Here is a 22,626-nt window from a genome sequence, read left to right on the forward strand (position 1 = left end):
TAAAATGCATACTGTGAGATGTAGATAAGTGCTACAGAGAAAATCTAAGCAGAGGATGGCCTTGGGAATTCAAGTGTGTGCATGCATGTGCACAAGCACATAATATTAAATAAGATGGTCAGGAAAGGCCTCACTGAGAGAATGACATTTGAGAAAACCTCTTAAGAGTGAGACACAAAGCTATGTGGGAGGGAAAAGCATCCCAAATAGAGGGAATAATAAGTACAAAGGTTCTACAAACAAAAGAAAAGAAGAGATGACATTATAACTGTAACAGAGGCCAGTGAGTACAGGACTTTGTAAGCCATGGTCACAACTGAGTGAGTGACATGAAGAGCCACTGGAGGATTTTGAATACAGAAGTAACATGATCTGAATCAGTTTTTACCCTTCACTCTTGCTGTTGTACTGAGAATAGGTTTTGGGGAGGGAAGAGTGCAAAAAGAAGACCAATAGTCAATAAGCTGTTCTAATAATCCAAGCAAGAAATAATGGTAGCTTGACCAGTGTAGTAGCAATGAAAATGGTGAGAAGTGGACATATATTAGAGGGAGAACTGATGGTATTTGCTGGCAGAAGAAATACAGGGTGTGAGAAAGAGAGCAAGAAGTCAAGGATGACCTGTGGTTTTTGGCCTGAGCAATTAGAAGGATGAGACTGCCATTAATAAAAATGGGGAAGGCTCTAGGAGGAACACATTTAGGGGAAAGATCACTTAGATACACTTCCTTAAGATGTTTAGGAGGCTGTTAGATATTGCAATCTGGAGTTCAAGAGGGATGTCAACACTAGAGATACAGATTTAGGAGTCATCAAGGGACTGGTGATACTTAAAGTCATGAGATTGAACGCTATTAATCACTAAGGCAAAATGTGTAGGGAGAACTGAGAGAAGGGACCAAGGACAGAATTCAGGGACACTCCAAACATAAGAAGTAGAGAAGAAGACAAAGAAGCAACAAAGGAAACAGTAGCAGCAGCCGGTGAAGCAGGAGGGAAACTAGAAGAGAGTGGTGTCCTTAAAGCCAAGTGAAGAACATGTTCTAAGGAAGACGGAGTGAGCAATTGGGTCAAATGCCACTAACTGGTCAAGTAAGATGAAAACTGAGAACTGGCCATTAGATTTATTAACATCAAGGATTATGAACATCTGGACCTCATCAAGAACCATTTAAAACAGACTGCAGAGGGGCGCCTGGGTGGCTCAGTGGTTTGGGCTGCTGCCTTCGGCTCGGGTCATGATCTCAGGGTCCTGGGATCGAGCCCCGCATCGGGCTCTCTGCTCCGCAGGGAGCCTGCTTCTCTCTCTCTCTCTCTCTCTCTCTGCCTGCCTCTCTGCCTACTTGTGATCTCTGTCTGTCAGATAAATAAATAAAATCTTAAAAAAAAATAAAAAAAAATAAAACAGACTGCAGAAAGAAGAGGGAAAGTGCATAATAAACAGTTCAAGTGTAGATGATTCTCTAGAGGGTTTTGCTATAAGGGAAGGAAGAAATGTGGGCCATAGAGAAAAGTAAAGATGGAACAATAGCTTGGATGGAGGGAGTAAGGTCAAGAGCAGGATTTGCTTTATTTTTTTAAGATGGATGCATGGTAATAAATCTGATGGGAAAAATCCAATGGAGAGAGAAAAACTGATGATGCAGGAGAAAGAAGTAAGAATTGCAAAAAGTGATGCCCTTCAGTTAGCAAGAGGGAATGTGATTTGGCATGTCAGTAGAGGGGTTGGCCTTAGATGGGAACATGGACAGGTCATCCACAGTTAACACAAGGCAAGCAGAACATGCGGGCACATAGATGCATGTAGGTGAGAAGATGAAAGGCTAGGAGCCGGTGAAGTGCTGTTTCAAATGCTTCCATTTCCTCAGTGAAATGGGAAGCTAGCTCATGAGCTGACAGTGAGCAAGGAGGAGGGAGTATCAGCAGCTTGAGGAGAGAGGGAAAGGTATGAACTAGCAGAGTGAAAGAATTAGAGAAAAGTTATATATTCACCAACTTACACTACCACCAGAAACGTATGGAAGTATCAGTTTCAACACAGCCTCGACAGGAGTGGACAGACTCGTTTTTCAGGATCTGCCAAACTGTTAGGTTAAAAAAAACTATTTGATTTACATGTGTGATCACTAGGAAGATTTAACACCTATCTAGTCATACTATTGACCACTATATTTCTTCTTTTGTGAACTGTCCACTTCAGTCTTCCGCTCAGTATCTCATTTACTGGGGTATTAGTATTTTACTTCATAGGTTTATATGAATCCTTAAGATATTAAGGGTATTGTCTTGAAGAGATGGTGCTGGGAAAACTGGACAGGTATATGAAGAAGAAAGAAACTTGTCCATTCTCTTACACCATACACAAAAAGAAACTCAAAATGGATTAAAGACTTAAATGTGAGACCTGAAACCATAAAAATCCTTGAAAACGGCACAGGGAGTAATCTGTTTGACAATGGCTATAACAACATTGTTCTAGACATGACTCCTGAGGCAAGGGAAACAAAAGGAAAAATAAACTATTGGGACTACAAAATAAAAAGCTTCTGTGCAGCAAAGGAAATAATCAACAGAATGAAAAGGCAACCTATAACTGAATGGAAGAAGATGTTTGCAAATGACATATATGATAAGGGGTTTATATCTAAAATATAGAACGAACTGATATAACTCAATACCCCAAAAGACAAATAATCCAATTACAAATGGGCAGAAGACATGAACAGAGATTTCTCCAAAGAAGACATGAAGGTGGCCAACAGACACATGAAAAGATGCTCAATATCACTAACATCAGGGAACTGCAAATCAAAACTAACAGTGAGAATCACCTCACACCTCTCAGAATGGCTGAAATCAAAAACACAATAAACAACAGGTGTTGGTGAGGATGTGGAGAAAAAGGAACCCTCCTGCACTGTTGGTGGGAATGCAAAGTGGTGCTGGCACTGTGGAAAACAGTATGGAGTTTTCTCAAAAAGTTAAAAATAGAACTGCCTTACAATCCAGTAATGGCACTACTGGGTATTACACAAAGAACATGAAAACACTAATTAAAAACTATATATGTACTCCTATGTTTATTATAGTACTATTTATAATAGCCATATTATGGAAGCAGCCCAAATGTCCATCAACAGATAAATGGATAAAGAAAATGTGGTATGTATGTATGTGTGTGTGTGTATGTATGTGGGTGTTATATGTGTATGTATGTGGGTGTTATGTGTATGTGTGTGTGTGTGTGTGTGTATATAAATATATATATACATATATATATATAAATATATATATATATATATATATATATATATATATATTCAGCCATAAAAAGGAATGAAATCTTGCCATTTGCAATGACATGGATGGAGCTATAAAGTATACTGCTACGTATACACTGCTAAGTGAAATAAATCAGTCAGAGAAAGACAAATACCAATGATTTCCCTCATATGTGGAATTTAAGTAAGAAAAAAATGAACAATCGCACTGCATGGTATCTGCCCTCAGCAGCTCATTCCTGCTGGGTGTTCAAAGGACAGTGCAATAGAAACTCAGTATCTGGCATCGTTGGTTTTCTTGGCTTTCGTGCATGTTAAACCTGGTATTTTTACTGAAACAGTATTCTTAACGGTTTTTTATACTGCTCAGCTTGAGATAATTTTCAAGAGGAAGTAATGCTTCTCCTTTTCTAGGGTGTTTGAAATTGAGAACCAGACAGATCCACACTCAGACCCTAAACAGGGCCCTGAAGTAAAGACATTGGATCCCAAAGATTATAGGTGGGGAGTTCTTAAATTATGTCCGTATTCAAATGGAGATGCAAGAAACCCAGCTGAAAGAACTCTGGAGTGACAGTGACAATTGTGGATTGATCAAGTTCTTTTTAAAAGGGCTGTTTTGAAGATTATGATTCTAACTTTGGAGGAACTATGGTGATGAGCAGTGACTGGCAGTGGAAGTAATCACATATAAAAACTCCTTAAATAAAAATTTATTGGCTTTAAATAAAAAAAAAAAATGAACAAAGCAAAAAAAAAAAAAAAAGTGAGAGAGAGACAAATCAAGAAACAGACTCTTAACTGTAGAGAATTGATGGTTGCCAGAGACAGGGATGGGTGTGGAGATGGATTACATAGGTGATGGTGACTAAGGAGTGTACTTGTCTGGGTGAGCACTTGATGTGTGGAATTATTGAATCACTATACTGTATACCTCAAAGTAATATAATACTGTGTGTTAACTATACTGGAAAAAGATATTAAGGGTACTGATCATAATTATAATTTCTGTATTTGAAATATTTTAAGCCTAATGAAAGGTAATTATTCTATTAAAACTCCAATGGAAAAAACCTGATATCCCCTAGGCATGGATGTATAGGCAGGAAATGGGGGCACTTTACCTTAAGTGATGCAAGGGGATGCTCTGGTCCCAAGAGGCTCCAGTGAAAAGCAGCCAGGTCCTCATCTGGAAGAATGTGGTTACCTATAAAGTACATTTGTCATTTATTGACTGTGTAAATGTTTTCATAGAACCTCCAGGCCATGAAAGGGCTTCTGGGAAAGAAAATAATCAAATAATTCACAGAGGTGTAGATTCTCAATGTAGTATCTATAGTATCTATGTGTTGATTACTTACTATGTATCACATGCATTATATGTTTTATTATTACAATAACCATGCCTAAGACTATTATTATCCCCATTTTACAGATAAGGAAACAGAGGTTCAGACAAGTTTGGTGACATAGCCCAAAGTAGCTTGGTTAATAAGTGCCCCCACCAGGATAAGAAGCAAGCTCTAAAGCCCATGCTATTATCTCTCATCTAGTCATTCTGCCTTTTATAATAGCACCCACAATTACTGACTGCCTACTAAGTGCTGGGCATTTTATACATCTCATTTCATTTAATTCTGTCAATAACACAATGAGGTATACTATTCCATTTCACAGATGAAGAAATTGAAACCAGGGAGGTGTGACTTCAGCGATTTGTCACAGGCCTAATTCTATGACTTGTGCTAACTCCATTAGATGTGCCAAACTCAAATCCTTTGGGATTATAAGCAGAGGTTACACCTGAGACAATATATTAATCTTCACGCTGTAGGTACTTAGAAAGCCACCTGAAAACATAACTCTCGGGGTGCTTGGGTGGCTCAGGTGTTAAAGTGTCCAACTCTTGGTTTCAGATCAGGTCATGATCTCAGGATCCTGGGACTGAGCCCCGTATCAGGTTCTGCATTCTGCAGAAGTCTGCTTTAAGATTCTCTCTCCCAGGGGTGCCTGGGTGGCTCAGTGGGTTAAGCCTCTGCCTTCAGCTCAGGTCACGAGCCCAGGGTCCTGGGATCGAGCCCCGCATCGGGCTCTCTGCTCCGCAGAGAGCCTGCTTCCTCCTCTCTCTCTGCCTGCCTCTCTGCCTACTTGTGATCTCTGTCTGTCAAATAAATAAAATCTTAAAAAAAAAAGATTCTCTCTCCCTCTCCTGCTGCCCCTCCCCCACCTGCCTTTTTTCTCTCTCTCTCAAATAAATAGAGAAATCTTAAAAAAAAAACAACAACAAGCAACTCTCCTGAGTTTACTTTTTTTTTAAGATTTTATTTATTTATTTGACAGACAGAGATCACAGGTAGGCAGAGAGACAGGCAGAGAGAGAGGAGAAAGCAGGCTCCCTGCTGAGCAGAGAGCCTGATGCAGGGCTCGATCCCAGGATCCTGGGATCATGACCTGAGCTGAAGGCAGAAGCTTTTACCCACTGAGCCACTCAGGCACCCCTGGAGTTTACTTCTGAATGCATCTTTAAAAGATAAATTGATGGATGGCTAGAATGGACACATATATGATAAAGCAAGTATAGGAAAATGTTAATGGCAGAATGTAGGTGGTAGATACAGGATATATAGGATTTTCACTACCAAATTCTTTCTAATTTTGCTGTGTGTTTGGAAATTCTTATAATACAATGTTAGCACAAGATAAAAAGAAAAAATATATACAACAAATTGTGTTCTTCATCTAAATTGAGACAGCAGGAAAGAAATGCTAATGCTCTGAATAGGGAACCAAAACTATCTGGGGCTAGTAAAACATTTGGCCTAAGACAGTACTCTGTATAAAATGTTACGGAATTTAAGAAAAAAAGTTTTACAAAAATCAAAATAATTTTCTACGATGTCCTATATTAAATTCATAAGACAAACATGCTGAGTTTCTAATAAGAAGCCCAAAAACCTGCTGGGTTTTCCCCAGTAGAGTGTTTAGCATGTGGACTTTAAAAAGATAAATTCAATTATGACAGGCTAAATTGCTGATCTTTGTGTCTTAACACTGGAACAGGAAACTTCACCAATCAGAGCCCGTTCTTGGATACCTACCTAGCAGTGCAGCAAATATGGGAAAATTCATTCGCTTCAAGCCCAGCTGCTTGGCTACCTCCTGCATCAGGAACTGATTGGTAGTGAGATTCTTCCCATTCCAGCTCAGCTTCAGAGCATGGGAACTGTAGTAAGAAGGAATATTGTAGAGAGCATACTCGGAATCATGGGCAAGAAGGCCATGGAAGCCATTTTCCCTGAAAAAAGCCACCACTTCCAAATGGTGGTCTTCAAGGCTCTGAAAGACCTAGGAGGGAAGAAGAGAGGAACATGTCATGTAACAGAAACTGACTATTATTCGGTTAGAGTCCAGAAAGTTAGAAACAAACTTTTGTAGTTGAAATTTAAGATCACTCTTGAGATCTAAGATCACTGCTCAACACAATACTCAACAACAACAAAAGTGTCTCCCAGATTCAAACTTGATTATTCCTACTATAAACAAAGATAGTATTATCTATGTTTTCATTGAGATGCCCAGTGCTTTCATGAAACTGTGGTGTGAGGCATTTCAAGAGAATACTGAACTTAACATGGTATATATTACTTAAGTTTCTGCTGCACACAGTAACAGAAGAAATCTTGGTTAGAAAGATAATAAAGCTATTATTTATTGCTCATCACCTTCTATATGCCACATATACCTTACCTACATTATCTCATTGTCAGAACAACCAAGAATAAGGTAGGCATGGATGAAAAAACTTACATGTAGAAATAGACACAGGTTAAATTAACATAGTTAACTAGAATCTGATTTTAAGTTCATCTTTTTTTTTTTTTAATCTAACACCTTTCAAAAAAATCCTTGCTTGTGGGTACCTGGGTGGCTCAGTTGTTTAAGCCTCTGACTCTTGGTTTTGGCTCAGGTCATGATCTCATAGATGGTGAGATGGAGCCCCAGGTTGGACTCCATGCTCAGGAGGGAGTCTGCTGGAAAAGTCTCGCCCTCTGCCCCTCCCCCAACACACCGGGGTTGGTGGGGGGTTGCTGCACTGTCTCTCTAAAATAAATAAATAAATCTAAAAAAAGAAATCCTTGCTTGCTTTCTTAGGAACATCTTAGACCACAGAGAACTTCCAGCAGGTAGAGGTCAGAAACATCATCCCATTTTGGAAATGGGAAAACTAAGTCTATGAGAGGTTGGCTGCCTCTAAAGCTGCATAATGAATGAGAGTACACAGGATTCAAACTCAGGCTGTTCTGAATCTGGAATGCACTTATTTCTACAGTACCAGGCTTCTTCCTAGGGAACATTATTTTTCATGTAACAGAGGCAGACCCTTAAATGCCCTTCCGTTGTATGCCTCTATCCCTGCACTTAGAACATACTGAGATAATCTGCATACTGCCTATACCTTGCTAACTTCCTTGACTACAGAGACTTAATTTATCTCCTTATTCCTGATTCCAACATAAAACCTGGAGCATTACAATATGAATAATAATGGTTAACAGATACTGAATACATACTATGTGCTAAGCAGCATTCCAAGTACTCTGCATTCATCAACTCATTTAATATTCAATCTTATAAGGCCATATCTATTATTATCAGCTCCATTTTTACATTGCTATTCCTAAGGTCGCATGGCCAGAAGGAACAAAGCCTGGATTTTGGCTCTAGAACCTATGGACATAAATATTTTTGCTGAACTCAACTAACCTATTTTATTTTCACTTAAATTAAAAAATAATGGATAAGGAAGATGTGGTCCATATACACTATGAAGTATTATGCCTCCATCAGAAAGGATGAATACCCAACTTTTGTTGCAACATGGACGGGACTGGAAGAGATTATGCTGAGTGAAATCAGTCAAGCAGAGAGAGTCAATTATCATATGGTTTCACTTATTTGTGGAGCATAACAAATAGCATGGAGGACAAGGGGAGATGGAGAGAAGGGAGTTGAGGGAAACTGGAAGGAGAGGTGAACCACGAGAGACTATGGACTCTGAAAAACAATCTGAGGGTTTTGGAGGGGTGGGGTATGGGAGGTTGGGGGAACCAGGTGGTGGGTATTAGAGAGGGCACGGATTGCATGGAGCACTGGGTGTGGTGTAAAAACAATGAATACTGTTATGCTGAAAAGAAATTAAAAATAAATAAATAATTACAAAATAATGGTAGTTTTCTGCAGCCTGACTGGAGTTTCAATGCATTAAGCTTCTGCGAGGCTATGGGAAGAGACTAGTCACAGCAGATAGTCATGTCACACATTAAGTCCACAAGGGGAGGGTCACTGATAAGCAGATAGCACACAACGTGTGTACATGTTTGTTTTCCAAGCAAAGGAACCAAAAATCCTTACTTTGTGCGGCAACATATTTACACCTAGAGTTATGATGAACTCCAATTGAGTCAGAGTAGGAGTACAGTTTATGCTGTCTACTGGTGCTAGTTTGTTCCAGCATACCTCTCATACAAGTCACTCATTGAGCATTCATCTGTACCAGGAGTAGTGCTAGGTATGGTACCTTCCATCTCTTCATCACAATCAGACCAAGTAGGTGTTACAAGTCCCATCTTACAGATGAGGAAACTGAGGCTCAGAGAAGCAACATGCCTTGCTCAGGGCCACGGAGCATTCCAAATGTCCATCGACAGAAAAAATGGTTAAACAAAGTATGGCATAACCATACAAGGGAATATTATTTAGCTATAAAAAGCAATGAAGTACTGATTCATGCTACAACATCAATGAACTTAAAAACAATATCGAGTGCAAGAAGCCAGACAAAAAGGCCACATATTATACGACTCCTTTTATATGAATTTTCCAGAATAGAAAAATCCACTGAGAGGGAAAAATAGATTAGTGGTTTCTAGGGACTGAGGGAAAAGGGAAATGAAGAGTGACTGCTAGAAGGTACTGAGTTTCCTTTTGGGGTGTTAAAAATGTTCTGTAATTAGACAGTGATCATAGCTGCACAACTCTGTGACTACAACTTATACACCTTAAAAATGGTAACTTTTGGGGTGCCCGAGTGTCTCAATTGGTTGAGTGGCAGACTCTCGATTTCAGCTCAGGTCATGACCTCAGGATCCTGGGATCAAGCCCTGAGTCAGGCTCTGCACTCAGTGGAAGTCTGCTTAAGGATTCTTTCTCTCCCTCTACCTCTCCTCCCACTCAACTGTGCATTTTCTCTATGTAAATCTTTTTTTTTTCTAAGTAAATCTTTTTAAAAAAATGGTAAATTTTATGGTATTACATGAATGATATTCCAATTATTAAAAAGCAGAACTAGAATTCAAATTCAGCTCTGTCTACACAGCCCATGCTCCCTAAATCTCACTTTTAAAATGTATGGAAAATTTTAAACACACAAAGGTAAAGGAAATACCATAACGAATCTCTATGATACCATTATCCTGTTTCAACCACTATCAATGTTAAGTCATTGTTTCATCTACTATGCTGCCATTTTGTTCTGGCATTTTAATTTTTTTTAAAGATTTTATTTATTTTTTTGTCAGAGAGAGAGATAGGGAGGGAGAGAGAGTGAGCAAGCACAGGCAGAGTGGCAGGCAGAGGGAGAGGCAGGCTCCCTGCCAAGCAAGGATCCCAATGTGGGACTCCATCCCAGGCTGCTGGGATCATGACCTGAGCCGAAGGCAGCCGCCCAACCAACTGAGCCACCCAGGCATCCCTTTTCTGGCATCTTTAAATGCACTTTTTAAGTCATGACTAAAAAAAAAAAACACATAAAATTCACCATCTGAACCATTTTTGAGTGTATAGTTCAATAGTGTTAGATTTAATAACACTGTTGTGAAACACATCTCCAAAACATTTTAATCTTGCAAATCTGAAACTCTATACCCATTAAACAACTCCTGATTTTCACCTCTCCCCCAGCTCCTGGCAACCACCCTTCCACTTTCTACGAATTTAACTACTTTAGATACCTCATATAAGTGGAATCATACAATATTTGTCTTTTTATGACTGACTTTTTTCACTCAACATAATGTCCTTCAAATTCATTCACACTGTAGTATGTGACAGGCTTTCTTTTTAAGGCTGAATAATTTTCCATTCTATGTACACACCACAATTTCTTCCTCTGTTAATCAATGGACATATGGGTTACTTCCACTTCTTGGCTATTATGACTAACACTGCTGTAAACATAGATGTGAAAAATATCTCTTCAAAATCCTATTTTCAGGGGTGCCTGGGTGGCTCAGTGATTAAGCATCTGCCTTCGGCTCAGGTCATGATTCCGGGGTCCTAGGATCAAGCCCCACATGGGGCTCCCTTCTCAGTGGGAAGCCTGCTTCTCCCTCCCCCACTCCTCCTGCTCGTGTTCCCTCTCTCACTGTCTCTCTCTCTGTCAAATAAATAAATAAATAAATCTTTAAAAAAAAAACAAAACAAAATCCTGTTTTCAGTTCTTTTGGGTAAATACTCAGAAGTGGAATTGCTGAATCACATAGTAGTTTCATTTTTAATTTTTAAAAAGAACTTCCATATTGCTTTCCATAGAGGTTGCTTGATTTTATATTCCCACCAACAATGCACAAGGTTCTAACCTCTCCACAACCTCACCAAAACTTCTTTTCCTTTCTTTTTTATAGTAGCAATCTTAATGAGTATGAGGTGATATCTCATTTTCATTTGCATTTCTCTGATAGTTAATGATGCTGTACATCTTTTCATATGATTGTTCGTCATTTCTGGCATACTTTCAAGCAAATTCCAGATACCAAATCACCTATACATACTTCTTTCTTTATCTGTAACAGATGAAGAGTTAAAAAAGAACACACAAAACTATCATCTCACCAAAATTAACAAGTTTTTTAATATCTTAATATCCAGTTCCTACTCTATTTTCCAAGATTACCTTAAAAATGTCTTTTGACAGCTGGCTTGTTCAAATCAGGATCCCAATAAGGTCCACATGCTGCACTTGGTTGATACGGCTTCTAAGTATCTTAATTTTAACAGTTGCCCCTGCCTTTATTAAATGCCATTTACCTATTGCAAAAACCATAACTCACTTTTTAAATTACAAAGATAATATGGATTATTCTACAGATGGTGTTGAGATAACTGGACATTCGTTTGAGAACAATAAGACAGATCCATTCCTCACATTTTAACTAGGATAACCATAAAAATAATAGAAGATTTCATGGGGATTTTTAAAAATATAATTTCACAGTGAGGAAAATTTATGTGTAAGAGAAAACCCAGTAAGAGTAAAGAGGAAGATCAATCCTTAAAAATAAAACAGGGACGCCTGGGTGGCTCAGTTGGTTAAGCAGCTGCCTTCGGCTCAGGTCATGATCCCAGCGTCCTGGGATCGAGTCCCACATCGGGCTCCTTGCTCTTCAGGGAGCCTGCTTCTCCCTCTGACTCTGCCTGCCACTCTGTCTGCCTGTGCTCGCTCTCGCTCTCTCTCTGACAAATAAATAAATAAAATCTTTAAAAAATAATAATAAATAAAATAAAATAAAACATTATTAAAAATAAAACATAAAATAAAACATTATTAAAAATAAAACATAAAATAAAACATTATTAAAATAAAACATTGTTTGGGAAAAGCCAAAGTAAGTAAACTCAAAAGACAATTGACAAACTGCAAAAAACCCTGCATAGAGGGTTAATTTCTCTAATAGAAAAGAAAAAACCTAACAACACAAGAAAACAGTTCACACACAAAAAAATGAAAAAACAGATTGTAAGCGTGTAGGAAAATGATCAAATTCACTTGTGATAAGGGAAAATTAAAACAATACTGAAAGATGGTATTTCAACTATAACATTACCAAATATTATACTGGTAAGGGAAACAGGCACACACAAATATTGAAGGTAGGCATGTAAATGGTATAATCTCTATGGAGAAAAATTTGGCAAGATCTGTCAAAATTACAAATGCACATATCCTTTGACCCAGTAATTTTGCTTCTATGGATTGATCTTTTAGATATGTAAAGTACTTGGAACAACACAAGTGCTTAGGTATTGGCAAGAGCACTGCAACTGTATAAGTATTCGTTATAGTATTATTATAATAGCTGAAAACTGGAAAAAATCTAACTGCCCATCAATAAGAGACTAGTTATATGTTATTACATAAACATACAACAGAATAAGGTGGAACCATAAAATATAAACACAAAACTTTTATGTACTCACATGGAAAAATCATGATATAGTAACTAGAAAAGTAAAATACAAATTATGTATAGTATGCTACTATTTTTTGAAATGTATATTTATGGTGTGTGTAGCAAGTAGTTTTAAGTATTTGCTCTCATAGGCATAATAACTGGAAAAATACACAACTAACGGATTATATTGGTCAACTCTGGAGAAAAGACTCTAGTGACTATGTACAGGGGTGAAAGGGAGATTTTATCAAATATCCTTTTGTACCTTTTGAATTTTTATAATGTGAATTGCAATACTTAATACAAAAGATAAATTACAACTGAATAAAAGAATATACTCCAGATAAAAAAAATAAAAAATACAGAAAGGTATAGGATGAAAAGTAATAAAGGGATGCATCAGAGATATTGTGGGTTCAGATCCAGCACACTGCAATAAAGCAAGTATCTCAGTAAAGCAAGCCAAATGAACTTTTTGGTTTCCCAGTGCATGTAAGTTATGTTTACACTATACTGTAGTCTATTAAGTATGCAACAGCATTATGTCCCCAAGTATATTCCTTAGTTTAAAAATCCTTTATTGTTAAAAAATACTAACAATCATCTGAGCTACAAGTCATAATCATTTTGGTGGAGCAGGGTTTCCCTTGATGTTCATGGCTGCTGGCTGATCAGGGTGGTGGATGCTGAAGGCTGGGGTGGCTGTGGCAATTTCTAAAGACAGTAATGAAGTTCGTCACACAGATTGACTCTTCCTTTCAGGAATATTTCTCTGTAGCACCTGGTGCCATTTGATAGCATTTTACCCATAGTAAAATTTCTTTCAAAAGTGGAGTCAATCCCTCAAATCCTGCCACTGCTTATCAACTAAGTTTATGTAATATTCTAAACCACTTGTCATTCCAACAATCTTCCCAGCATCTTCACCAGGAGCACATTCCATCTCAAGAAACTACTTTCTGTGCTCATCTATAAGAGAGAACTCCTCACCCGTTCATTTTATTATGAGATTGCAGCAATTTAGTCACACCTTCAGGTTTCACCTCTAATTTCAGTTCTCTTGCTTTTTCTACCATATCTGCAAAGTACTTCCTCTGTTGGTTTTGAACACCTCAAAGTCATCCATGAGGGTTGGAATCAACTTATTCTGAACTCTCAATAATGTTGTTATGTTGGCTTCTTCCCATGAATCATGAATATTCTTAAAAGCATTTAGTATTCCAGATGGAATCTAATATCCTAGATGTCAATTCTTCCCAGAAGATTTTCAGTTTACTCTGCCCAGATCGATCAGAGGAATCACTACCTATGACAGCTATAGCCTTACAAAATTTCTTAAATAACAAGACTTGAAAATTGAAATTATTCTTTAATTCATGGGCTGCAGAATGGGTGCTGTGTTAGAAAGCATGAAAACAACATTAATTTGGTGTATATCTCCATCAGAGCTCCTGGGTAACCAGGTACACCGTCAATGGGCAGTTATATTTTGAAAGGATTCTTTTTCTGAGCAGTAGGTCTTACCTATGGGCTTAAAATAGTCAGTGAACCATGTTGTAAACAGATGTGGTATCATCCAGGCTTTGTTCTGCCATTTATAGAGCACAGGCAAAGTATATTTACCATAATTCTTAAAGGCCCTAGGATTTTCAGAATGGTAAATGAGCACTGACTTCACCTTAAAGTTACCAGCCACATTTGCCCCTAACAAGTTAGCCTGTCCTTTGTAGATTTGAAGCCAGGCATTGACTTCTCCTCTCTAGCTATGAAAGTCCTGGATGGCATGTTTTTCCAATAGAAGGATATTTCACCTACATGGAAAACCTGTTTAATGTAGCCTCCTTCATGGAATACCTTAGCTAGATCTTCTGGATGACTTGCTGCAGCTTCTACATCAGCACTTGCTGCTTTACCATACAGTTTTATGTTCTGGAGATGAATTCTTTCCTTAAACATTACGAACCAACCTCTACTAGCTTCAAACTTTTCTTCTGTAGCTTCTTAGAATTAAGGAGAGTTAGGGTCTTCCTCTGGATTAGGCTTTGACTTAAGGGGATGTTGGAGATGGCTTGATTCAGCAAAGGCTGTTGGAAAAATGGTACCAACAGACTTGATGCGTGGTTGTCAGAAATCTCCAATTTGTAAAAAAAAAAAAAAAAAAAAAAAAAAGCAGTGGCTAAATGCAATAAAGCAAAGGGCAATAAAATGAGGTATGCCTGTAGTCCTTTTGCCCCCATTCACTAAAGGTAATAATTATTTCAGGTCTCTTCTCTGAGAAGTATGATTAAGAAGATCTAGGGCTAGGCTGGGAATATATTTCTTAGACCATTTTATTGAGGTATGATTGACATACAAATAGCTGTACATAATTAATGTATATAATTCAAGTTTAGAAATAAGAATCATCATGTCTATGCCATAAACATACCCATAACCTCCAGAAGTTTCTTCCTGCCCTCTTATTTTTTGTGATAAAAGCACTTAAAATAAGATTTACTGTCTTAGCAAAGTTCTAAGTAACTTATTAATCATGAGTACTATGCTATATAGATCTCTAGGATTCATTTGTCTTCTATAACCAAAACTTTGCACCCTTTGACTAATACTTCCCCAATAGTCCTTCCTGACAGCTCCTGGCCACCACCATTCTACTCTCTGCTTCTGTGAGTGACAATTTTAGATTCCTCATATAAGTGGTATCATGAAGGACTTGTCCTTCTGTGTCGGGCTTATTTCACTTAGCATGACGTCCTTCAGGTTATCCATGTTGTCCCAAATGGCAGGATTTCCTTTTGTAAGGCTGAATACTATTCTACTGTCTGTATAAACCATATTTTCTCTATTCATTCATCCAACAATGAACACTTAGGTTACTTTCAAGAACCCCAGATGATTGTCATGATGAGGCAAGTTGAAGAAACAGTGCTCTCTAGTCAGATCACACCGCATGGCAATTTATTTTTTTGCAAAATATCTAGAGTTATCTGATGGCAACTAAATCCTGACCAGGGAAAGGAAGACGCCTTCTAGCCACAATGCTCCTCAGAAGAGCTGAGTACCCTGGCTCCATTTCCATGTGTGATGACTGCTACCACCTGTAAGCAGACTAACTTCCAGTTCCTGGCTCAAACTGATTCAGTTATTTGTTAACCTTGCAATTTTTCAAGAGACTAAAATGATTTAGGTGAGTTTAAACAACATACCCTTAGAAAAGAAGCACACTTGAACTTTAAAGAAAGTAAGAGTTGAGATTCTGAATAACTGCCTATAGCTTTTAATTGTTAGCTCACTCTTCAGTACAACAAATACGAATTGAAGACCTTCTAAGTGCCAGGATGCAGACGGCACAGAGTAAGACACTTAACATACAAGTTAACAAGTTGGGGCGCCTGGGTGGCTCAGTGGGTTAAGGCCTCTGCCTTAGGCTCAGGTCATGATCCCAGGGTCCTGGGATCGAGCCCCACATCGGGCTCTCTGCTCTGCAGGGAGCCGGCTTCCTCCTCTCTCTCTGCCTGCCTCTCTGCCTACTTGTGATTTCTGTCTGTCAAATAAATAAATAAAATCTTAAAAAAATAAGAAGTTATTACCACAGGATGCCATGGAAACATAGAGGGAAGGGACTTAACCAGTCAATGAGGCAATGCTCTCCAGAGGATGCAACACTTTTATTTATAAAACTCAAGGGAAAACAACTCTCTGAGAAAAGTTTAATGTCTCATTTCACTTTGTAAGTCAGGGGGAGGAGTGGATTATGTTTAAGTTCACTTTAGCAATAGAAATATGGACAGTTTACATTTCAGCTGCAAGGCCTTTGTGCCTTGGAGTCTAACTACTGAAAAAAGGGAGACCAAAACTACTATTGAAACAAATTTTCATCACTACATACTGTGTAGCCCAGCAACTGGTAAGAGACCAAACTGAGAGTCATGAAGCTAAAGAATATAAAACTCAAAAGTAAGAACAGCAGCAATTAAAAAAGAAAAACCAATTTAAGGCAACATCAACAAATTGGCCTTCTCTCCTGACTACAGGAATCTCAACTATCTACATACACATGCATTGTATAATCTTTGCCATTAAATATCTCCTTCAGACGAGAGATAGAACACTGATCCAATGTTGGTAAAGGCTATTAAGGTACTAGTTTTAATTTGCAAATACCCAATTTTAGTAACCTCAATTACTATGAAGCTATGTGGTTCAACTGGGGGCTAGAGACTACTTTGAGAGCAACTTCTACCATTGGAAGATACAGCAGGAATTTCAGTATCTAGTGGACCTTTGCTTAAATTCCAGTGATGGGTAAGTCATGGGCAAGTCACTTAGCTTCTTCATCTATAAAGTCGAGATTTTGCAAATTCCTGATTTTAAGACTTGGAAATTACTACTCATAAATTATTGAACACTACATCTGAAACTTAATGATGTACTCTAAGTTGGCTAATTGAATTTAAATAAAAAAGACTCAGAGATTATATAAAATACCTTGCATGTAGGATCGGAAAAAGTGGTTATAAAATAAATTATAGTCTGTTTATTTTGCAGAGATGAAGCCTATGGTGTGTACTACTCTCTGTAGGTCCTGAGAAATCATTTGAGACAAGTAGATACCAGTATAGGCTACCTGTTCTGCCCAAAGCAAATTTTAACGAATGAGAAATAAGAAAGCCTGTTACAAAAATAGAAAAAGTTCATTATTACATTTGTGTGTGTGTGATTTATTCTCCTTTAACTTGCAACAGGTCTAATGCCTTTCTTACACACCAAGAGGTCAATATTAGGTCTTACATTTTTGTGTTAAGGTGTGCAGTAAAGAATTTAGCCTTTGGTCCCTTCATTGGGAATGATTAATTTTACCCTATTTCATAATAGAAAACAGCTGTTTAGAAATGCAGGCATTTCTTAACAGACATTTTACACAGTGCTTTTTTTTTATATATTTAGGGTAACAATTCCCAAGATACTTGTAGAATTCTGGTATTCCAAAGATATTGTGCTTCATTTTCAGTACCATCGTACAGTAATTCAGTATCACCATTGCAGCTCTTCTTTCACACCATGAACATTAACTGAGAAAGGCTAACTGAACAATATTAGTTCCTTTTCATAAAATATAATACCAGAGAGAGCCTTTCCTGGAATGCAAAAGACAATTCCGCAATTTTGGGGATCTAGTTCAGGCCATCACTTTCATTTCTTGGAAATGAATTTCAGCACAGTAAAGAAGCCGGTTTATCACCCGCCAAATGAGTTTCCCAAAGGCATAATTTTGCTAGGAATGAGCAAATACAACCATGCATTTGTGAAGCTACTTTTGAATAAATCTGCTTTGATTCAGAGTGCCTAGATGAGTTGCAATGTCAACCAAACAGATCAAATATTTTATTTCAATCTTTGCTAATGCACTGAATAGCCTTTGGATGCCAAACAAGTCCCCCCTGCCCTGCCTTTTTTTCCAGTATCTTGCTACCATACCTCAACTAAGCCAACCTATATATAATAGGTTAGATTTCCATAACGTCTAGCATCTAATAAATCAAAGTATTCAACTGTGTTTGCTGTAAACCACAATGTTAACCACTAGATCCTGACATGATTCATTTTGAACATTTCCACACGAAAACTGAATCCCTAAGAAGTGACACAATGAAAAGCTTTAAGTCCTTATAAAGTATTTCTGCTTCAGATTGAAGTATTCTGAGCCCAAGATTAACACTACTATTTGCAGAAGCACTATCTGTAGTTATAATTTTGACCAACCTATACTAAAAATTTCAAGACTTTCCTCAACACACAAAATCCAGGTTTTTCTGAATGTACTCGTAATAGACTCCAAGTCCAAAAGAGTCAGATTCCACCAAAATTCTTAACACATAAATTTTATCTAGGTGCAGTTGTTCTCAAACTTTAGGGTGCATCAAAATCAGCTAGAGCCCTTGTTAAAACAGACTGACAAGCCCCATATTCAGTTTCTGACTCAATAGGTCTAAACCAGGGCCCGAGAATCTGCATTTCCAGTTTCCAGGTGATACAGTACTGTTGGTCAGGGACCAAACTTTGAGAACTACTGGCTAGGCACATAGTTAAGTGTATAGGTATTTGGGTAGTGTTTAGATCTCTTGTAACTAGCTGCAATTTAAAACTTCACAAAACTTCTTGACCCAATTTGTCCTAAAAGTGTTCAGCCACCAATCTTTAATATCCTGAGCAACAGTATTTCCTATCTTTACAAATGACTGTTTATGATGTAATTTCTGCTGTACTCAACAAGACAACTTTTTTCTTAAACCACCACCTATGAAAGACTTTCAAGCCCTGGCAAATTCTTCATTCACTATATAAATGCAATTCATAACAGTATCACTTGTTCTGTTTTTATTCCAAAACACAGTCTATTGAAATTCCAAGCCCCCTTAAAATCTCTTTTTGTTTCAGGACTCCTCATTTTTATACTAGTCATGCTTCTTACAATGGCTTATTTTGAAATGGTCTCTTAAACTGCAGTATTTCAACACATATTTTATTTAGATATAATATAGAGGAATATGTGACCTTCTTCAGTTGATACTGTCAGCTTTTTGATTTGAGAGAGACAGAGGCAGAGAGAGAAAGAGAGAGAAAAGATGATGCCTTGAGCCCGATGACTGCTTCTTGCCTTAGGGCATAAAATATATGTAGACTTAAGTGTATTCTTTGTGATGTAAGAGTGCCTAGAAGATGGACTGGTCTGTTCTTATAGATCTGGTTCAGATGCTTTGGGTGTGCTAAGAAATATTCGATAGACCAAATTTAAGCCTTACATAGTGACCTTATATGAAGATTTATCTGTAAAAATTGTCCTTCTTATAGACATGCCTGCCTATGTGCAAACTGGCAAAAGGAAGTTTTCCAAATTTGAAAGATACCTTGGTTAAGAATTTGAAGCATTGTTTTAAAAATTTCATTAGTTATCTAACAAAACCACCCTTCATTCTTTCAACCAATGCTTTTTGCAGCTTGGTATGTGTCCAAATACTGTGTAAGGAGATGCAAAGATGAATGAAATATGGTCCCTTCCATCAAGTCACCTGCATATAACAGATAATCACAATGTATTACAGTATAAGCCAATGGAAATATGTAAAGAGTACTATGGGAACACAGGAGGGACTGAAATTAATACAAACTAACACATGTGTATAGTATGTTCCCATACATTATACCCAGTAGTTTTCTTGACTGTCCTGGGAAACATGGTATTACTTCCTTATCCATTTTATAAATGAAGATCTTCAAAATGAAATAATAAATTACCCAAGATCCAACTAGTGACCTGAATCCAAGTCTCTGGACTTCAACTCATTTGCTCTTTTCACTACAGCACAAATCCCTTGTCACTGAATTAGAAGAAAAAATTATGATTTTTAAATATGTGACCTTCTTGTATATTTTTTTGTCAATTTTCATAGATGTGGGTACAAGAAGTATTTCATGCTTACCAAAACTACTATAAAAAAGTACAAGCACAGCAATCAATGGTGTTTTCATTATCTGTGTAACAAATTACCCCCAAAACTTAGTGGCTTAATAAAACATTTATTATCTCATAGTATCTGTGGGCATGGCTTAACTGGGTCCTCTGGCTCAGGCTGCAATCTGGGTATTAGCAGGTCTGCAGTCATCTCAAGGCTCAACTGGGGAAGATCCGCTTCCAAGCTCACTCACTTGGCTGTTGGCAGGATTCAGTTTCTTGCAGGTTGTTGGACTGAGGGCCTCAGTTCCTCACTGGCTGTTAGTTGGAGGCTGCCCTCAGTTTCTTGTCATGTGGGCCTCTCCATAGGGCAGTTCACAACATGGCAGCTTGCTTCATCAGAGTGATCAAGCAAGAAAAGCCAGAGAGAGAAAAAGAGAGTGCAAACAAGATGGAAGTCACAGGTTTTTTTTTATAACCTCATCTTGAAAGTGACATCTGATCACTGCTTCAGTCTGCTCATTAGAAACTAGTCACTAGGGGGGCGTCTGGGTGGCTTAGTCAGTTAAGCATCTGCCTTCAACTCAGGTCATGATCCCAGGGTCCTGGGACAGAGCCCCACATTGGGCTCCCTGCTCTGTGGGGAGTCTGCTTCCCCCCCTCCCTATGTTCCACCCCCCAACCCGCTCATGCTCTCTGTCTTCAATAAATTTTTTTTTTTTTTAAGAAACAAGTCATTAGGTCCAGCACACGCACAAGGAATAGGGGGTGATAACACAAGAATGTGAATACCAGGAGGTGGGGAACATTGGGAGCCATTGTTAGAAGTTTGCTATCATGAATGGCAAGAGGCACTTGGTCACTGTGTCAGGGAGACACCATGGAACAGTAGAGATTCCAATAAATGAAGACCATGTGGCTAAGCAAAAGGGTGCAATCAATGTTGCCAAAGGATCTGATATTTCACAAGTGGTTGGAAAGTCAGACTTTTCTGTAACATTTCACAATTTTTAAAATACTGGCAACAAATTCTCATTTTTTAAAAAAGAAATGTATTCATATAATACAAGTTAAATAGAGGGAAGTGAAAAATTATTCGAATAGATGATGTCTTAATATTCAGTCCAAACCTGCTGCTTGATTTCAGATTCTGATAAACACTACTGGTCAACAAAAATCAATGAAGTTCTTTTAAGAAATATGTAGGCCTATCAGCTGCCAGTCTGCCATCTTTGCCATAACCTTTCTAATTTCCCTCATGGTACAGGTAAAAGGGAAAGGGTTTTGGTGTCTGGTATGCATATCCTGTTTCTGCCACTTCCATTGACCATGTTATTGGGCCTATGACAAGGGTCAGAGAAATGATCCTAAGGGCTCATACTATATTTTTGTACTTGTCTCCCCTACCAGACAACACTGTCCTGGAGAGAGACAGAGAGAGAATCTCCCTGACATCAACACTCCCTTATCTCACTTCCCTGTTTCATTTTCCTCCACAGCACTTACTATACCACCTAAAACACTATGTATTCTTTTTATCTTGTTTACTGTTTGTCCTCCCCATTAGAATGTAAAGTTCATAAGATCACAAATCCATTTTGTTCACTACTTTATCTTCACAATCTTGAACTGTGTCTGGCATACAGCAGAAGCCCAATAAATACTCGTTGACTGAATGAATTCCATTGTTCATAGTACTTAGATACAGGGTCTCCCACAAAGTAGATGCTCAAAAAGTGTTACTTGAAGTGAAAACCACTCACTGTCCTGGTAAGACCAATGCGGTGAAATGACGCCAGAGAATGGCAGGCAGATCATGAAGGACCCTGCGTGCCATGCCATGTTAATCTTAAAGCATGAAAGTAAAATGAAACTTGTTCAACTTAATTGGCATATAAGATACTTTGTGCGAATAGCTGCTGGCATTTATACAGTGTTTACTATGTGCCAGGTAATGTTATGAGAGAGAAAAGACGATGCCTTGAGCCCCATGACCAACCTTAAATCATTTAAGACTTAAAACGAAGTGTGTGATGCAGGTACTATTACTACCCTTATCTTCCAGATGAGAAAACGAAGGCACAGAGAGGTTGACTTGCTTAAGTTTACATACCTAGTAGGTAGAAGAACAAGGATTTAGACCCACACAGTCTGGTTCCAAGTTCTATGCTCTTAGCCATTATGCTACAGAAACTAAATATAAGAAACATGTTCTGAAAAAGTTTAATTTAAAATGCACCTATACGGTTTTACAGTATGTTAAAGATGAAGGATTTTGGTGTCAAAAATATTTAGGTTTGTATCTTGGCTCAATCATGTTCTAGCAATGCAACCTCAGGCCAGTAGCTATGCTGAGTCTGTTTTTATTTTAGCCATAAAAATGGAGATTAATACATATCCTGAGTGGTGGTTATGAGGATTAAATGGCATAATGAATCTATAGAAGGTATCCAGCCCATGTGGTTGCTATTATTACTACCACCAAGAGGGACTTTATTCTATAAATATATTGCTAAGCAGCTACCAAACTTAGTTAACAGAGTTTTGTAATTCCATTTGGAATTTAAGTTGACTTACATGGAATTAATATATAACATCATGAAACACTGATTCTAAATTCTTCCTTATCTGACCTTTAAAGCTCTCTATAGTCAGTCAATCAACT

The 22,626-nt window shown here is 37.9% G+C and overlaps 1 protein-coding gene and 1 non-coding gene across 4 annotated transcripts in view; one reads left to right on the forward strand and one right to left on the reverse strand.

Annotated features, from left to right (window-relative positions):
- FAM120C (family with sequence similarity 120C) overlaps positions 1–22,626 on the reverse strand; it is a 137,622-nt gene that overhangs the window by 108,006 nt on the left and 6,990 nt on the right. For 2 of the 3 annotated variants that reach the window (XM_032329769.1, XM_032329771.1), the window contains exons 2-3: positions 6,380–6,626; positions 4,406–4,488 (exon numbers count right to left, since the gene is read on the reverse strand). In XM_032329769.1, coding sequence (XP_032185660.1) covers positions 4,406–4,488; positions 6,380–6,626 — 330 coding nt within the window. Of the gene's footprint in view, positions 1–4,405; positions 4,489–6,379; positions 6,627–16,045; positions 20,355–22,626 lie in introns of those variants that run through there. The other variant, XM_032329770.1, reaches the window with a different exon arrangement.
- Positions 3,486–3,624, forward strand: LOC116583834. The gene has a single exon (XR_004282931.1). It is a non-coding gene; the product is annotated as a small nucleolar RNA SNORA8 (small nucleolar RNA).

Source organism: Mustela erminea, chromosome X (genome assembly GCF_009829155.1).
Source record: "Mustela erminea isolate mMusErm1 chromosome X, mMusErm1.Pri, whole genome shotgun sequence".
NCBI lineage: Eukaryota > Metazoa > Chordata > Mammalia > Carnivora > Mustelidae > Mustela > Mustela erminea.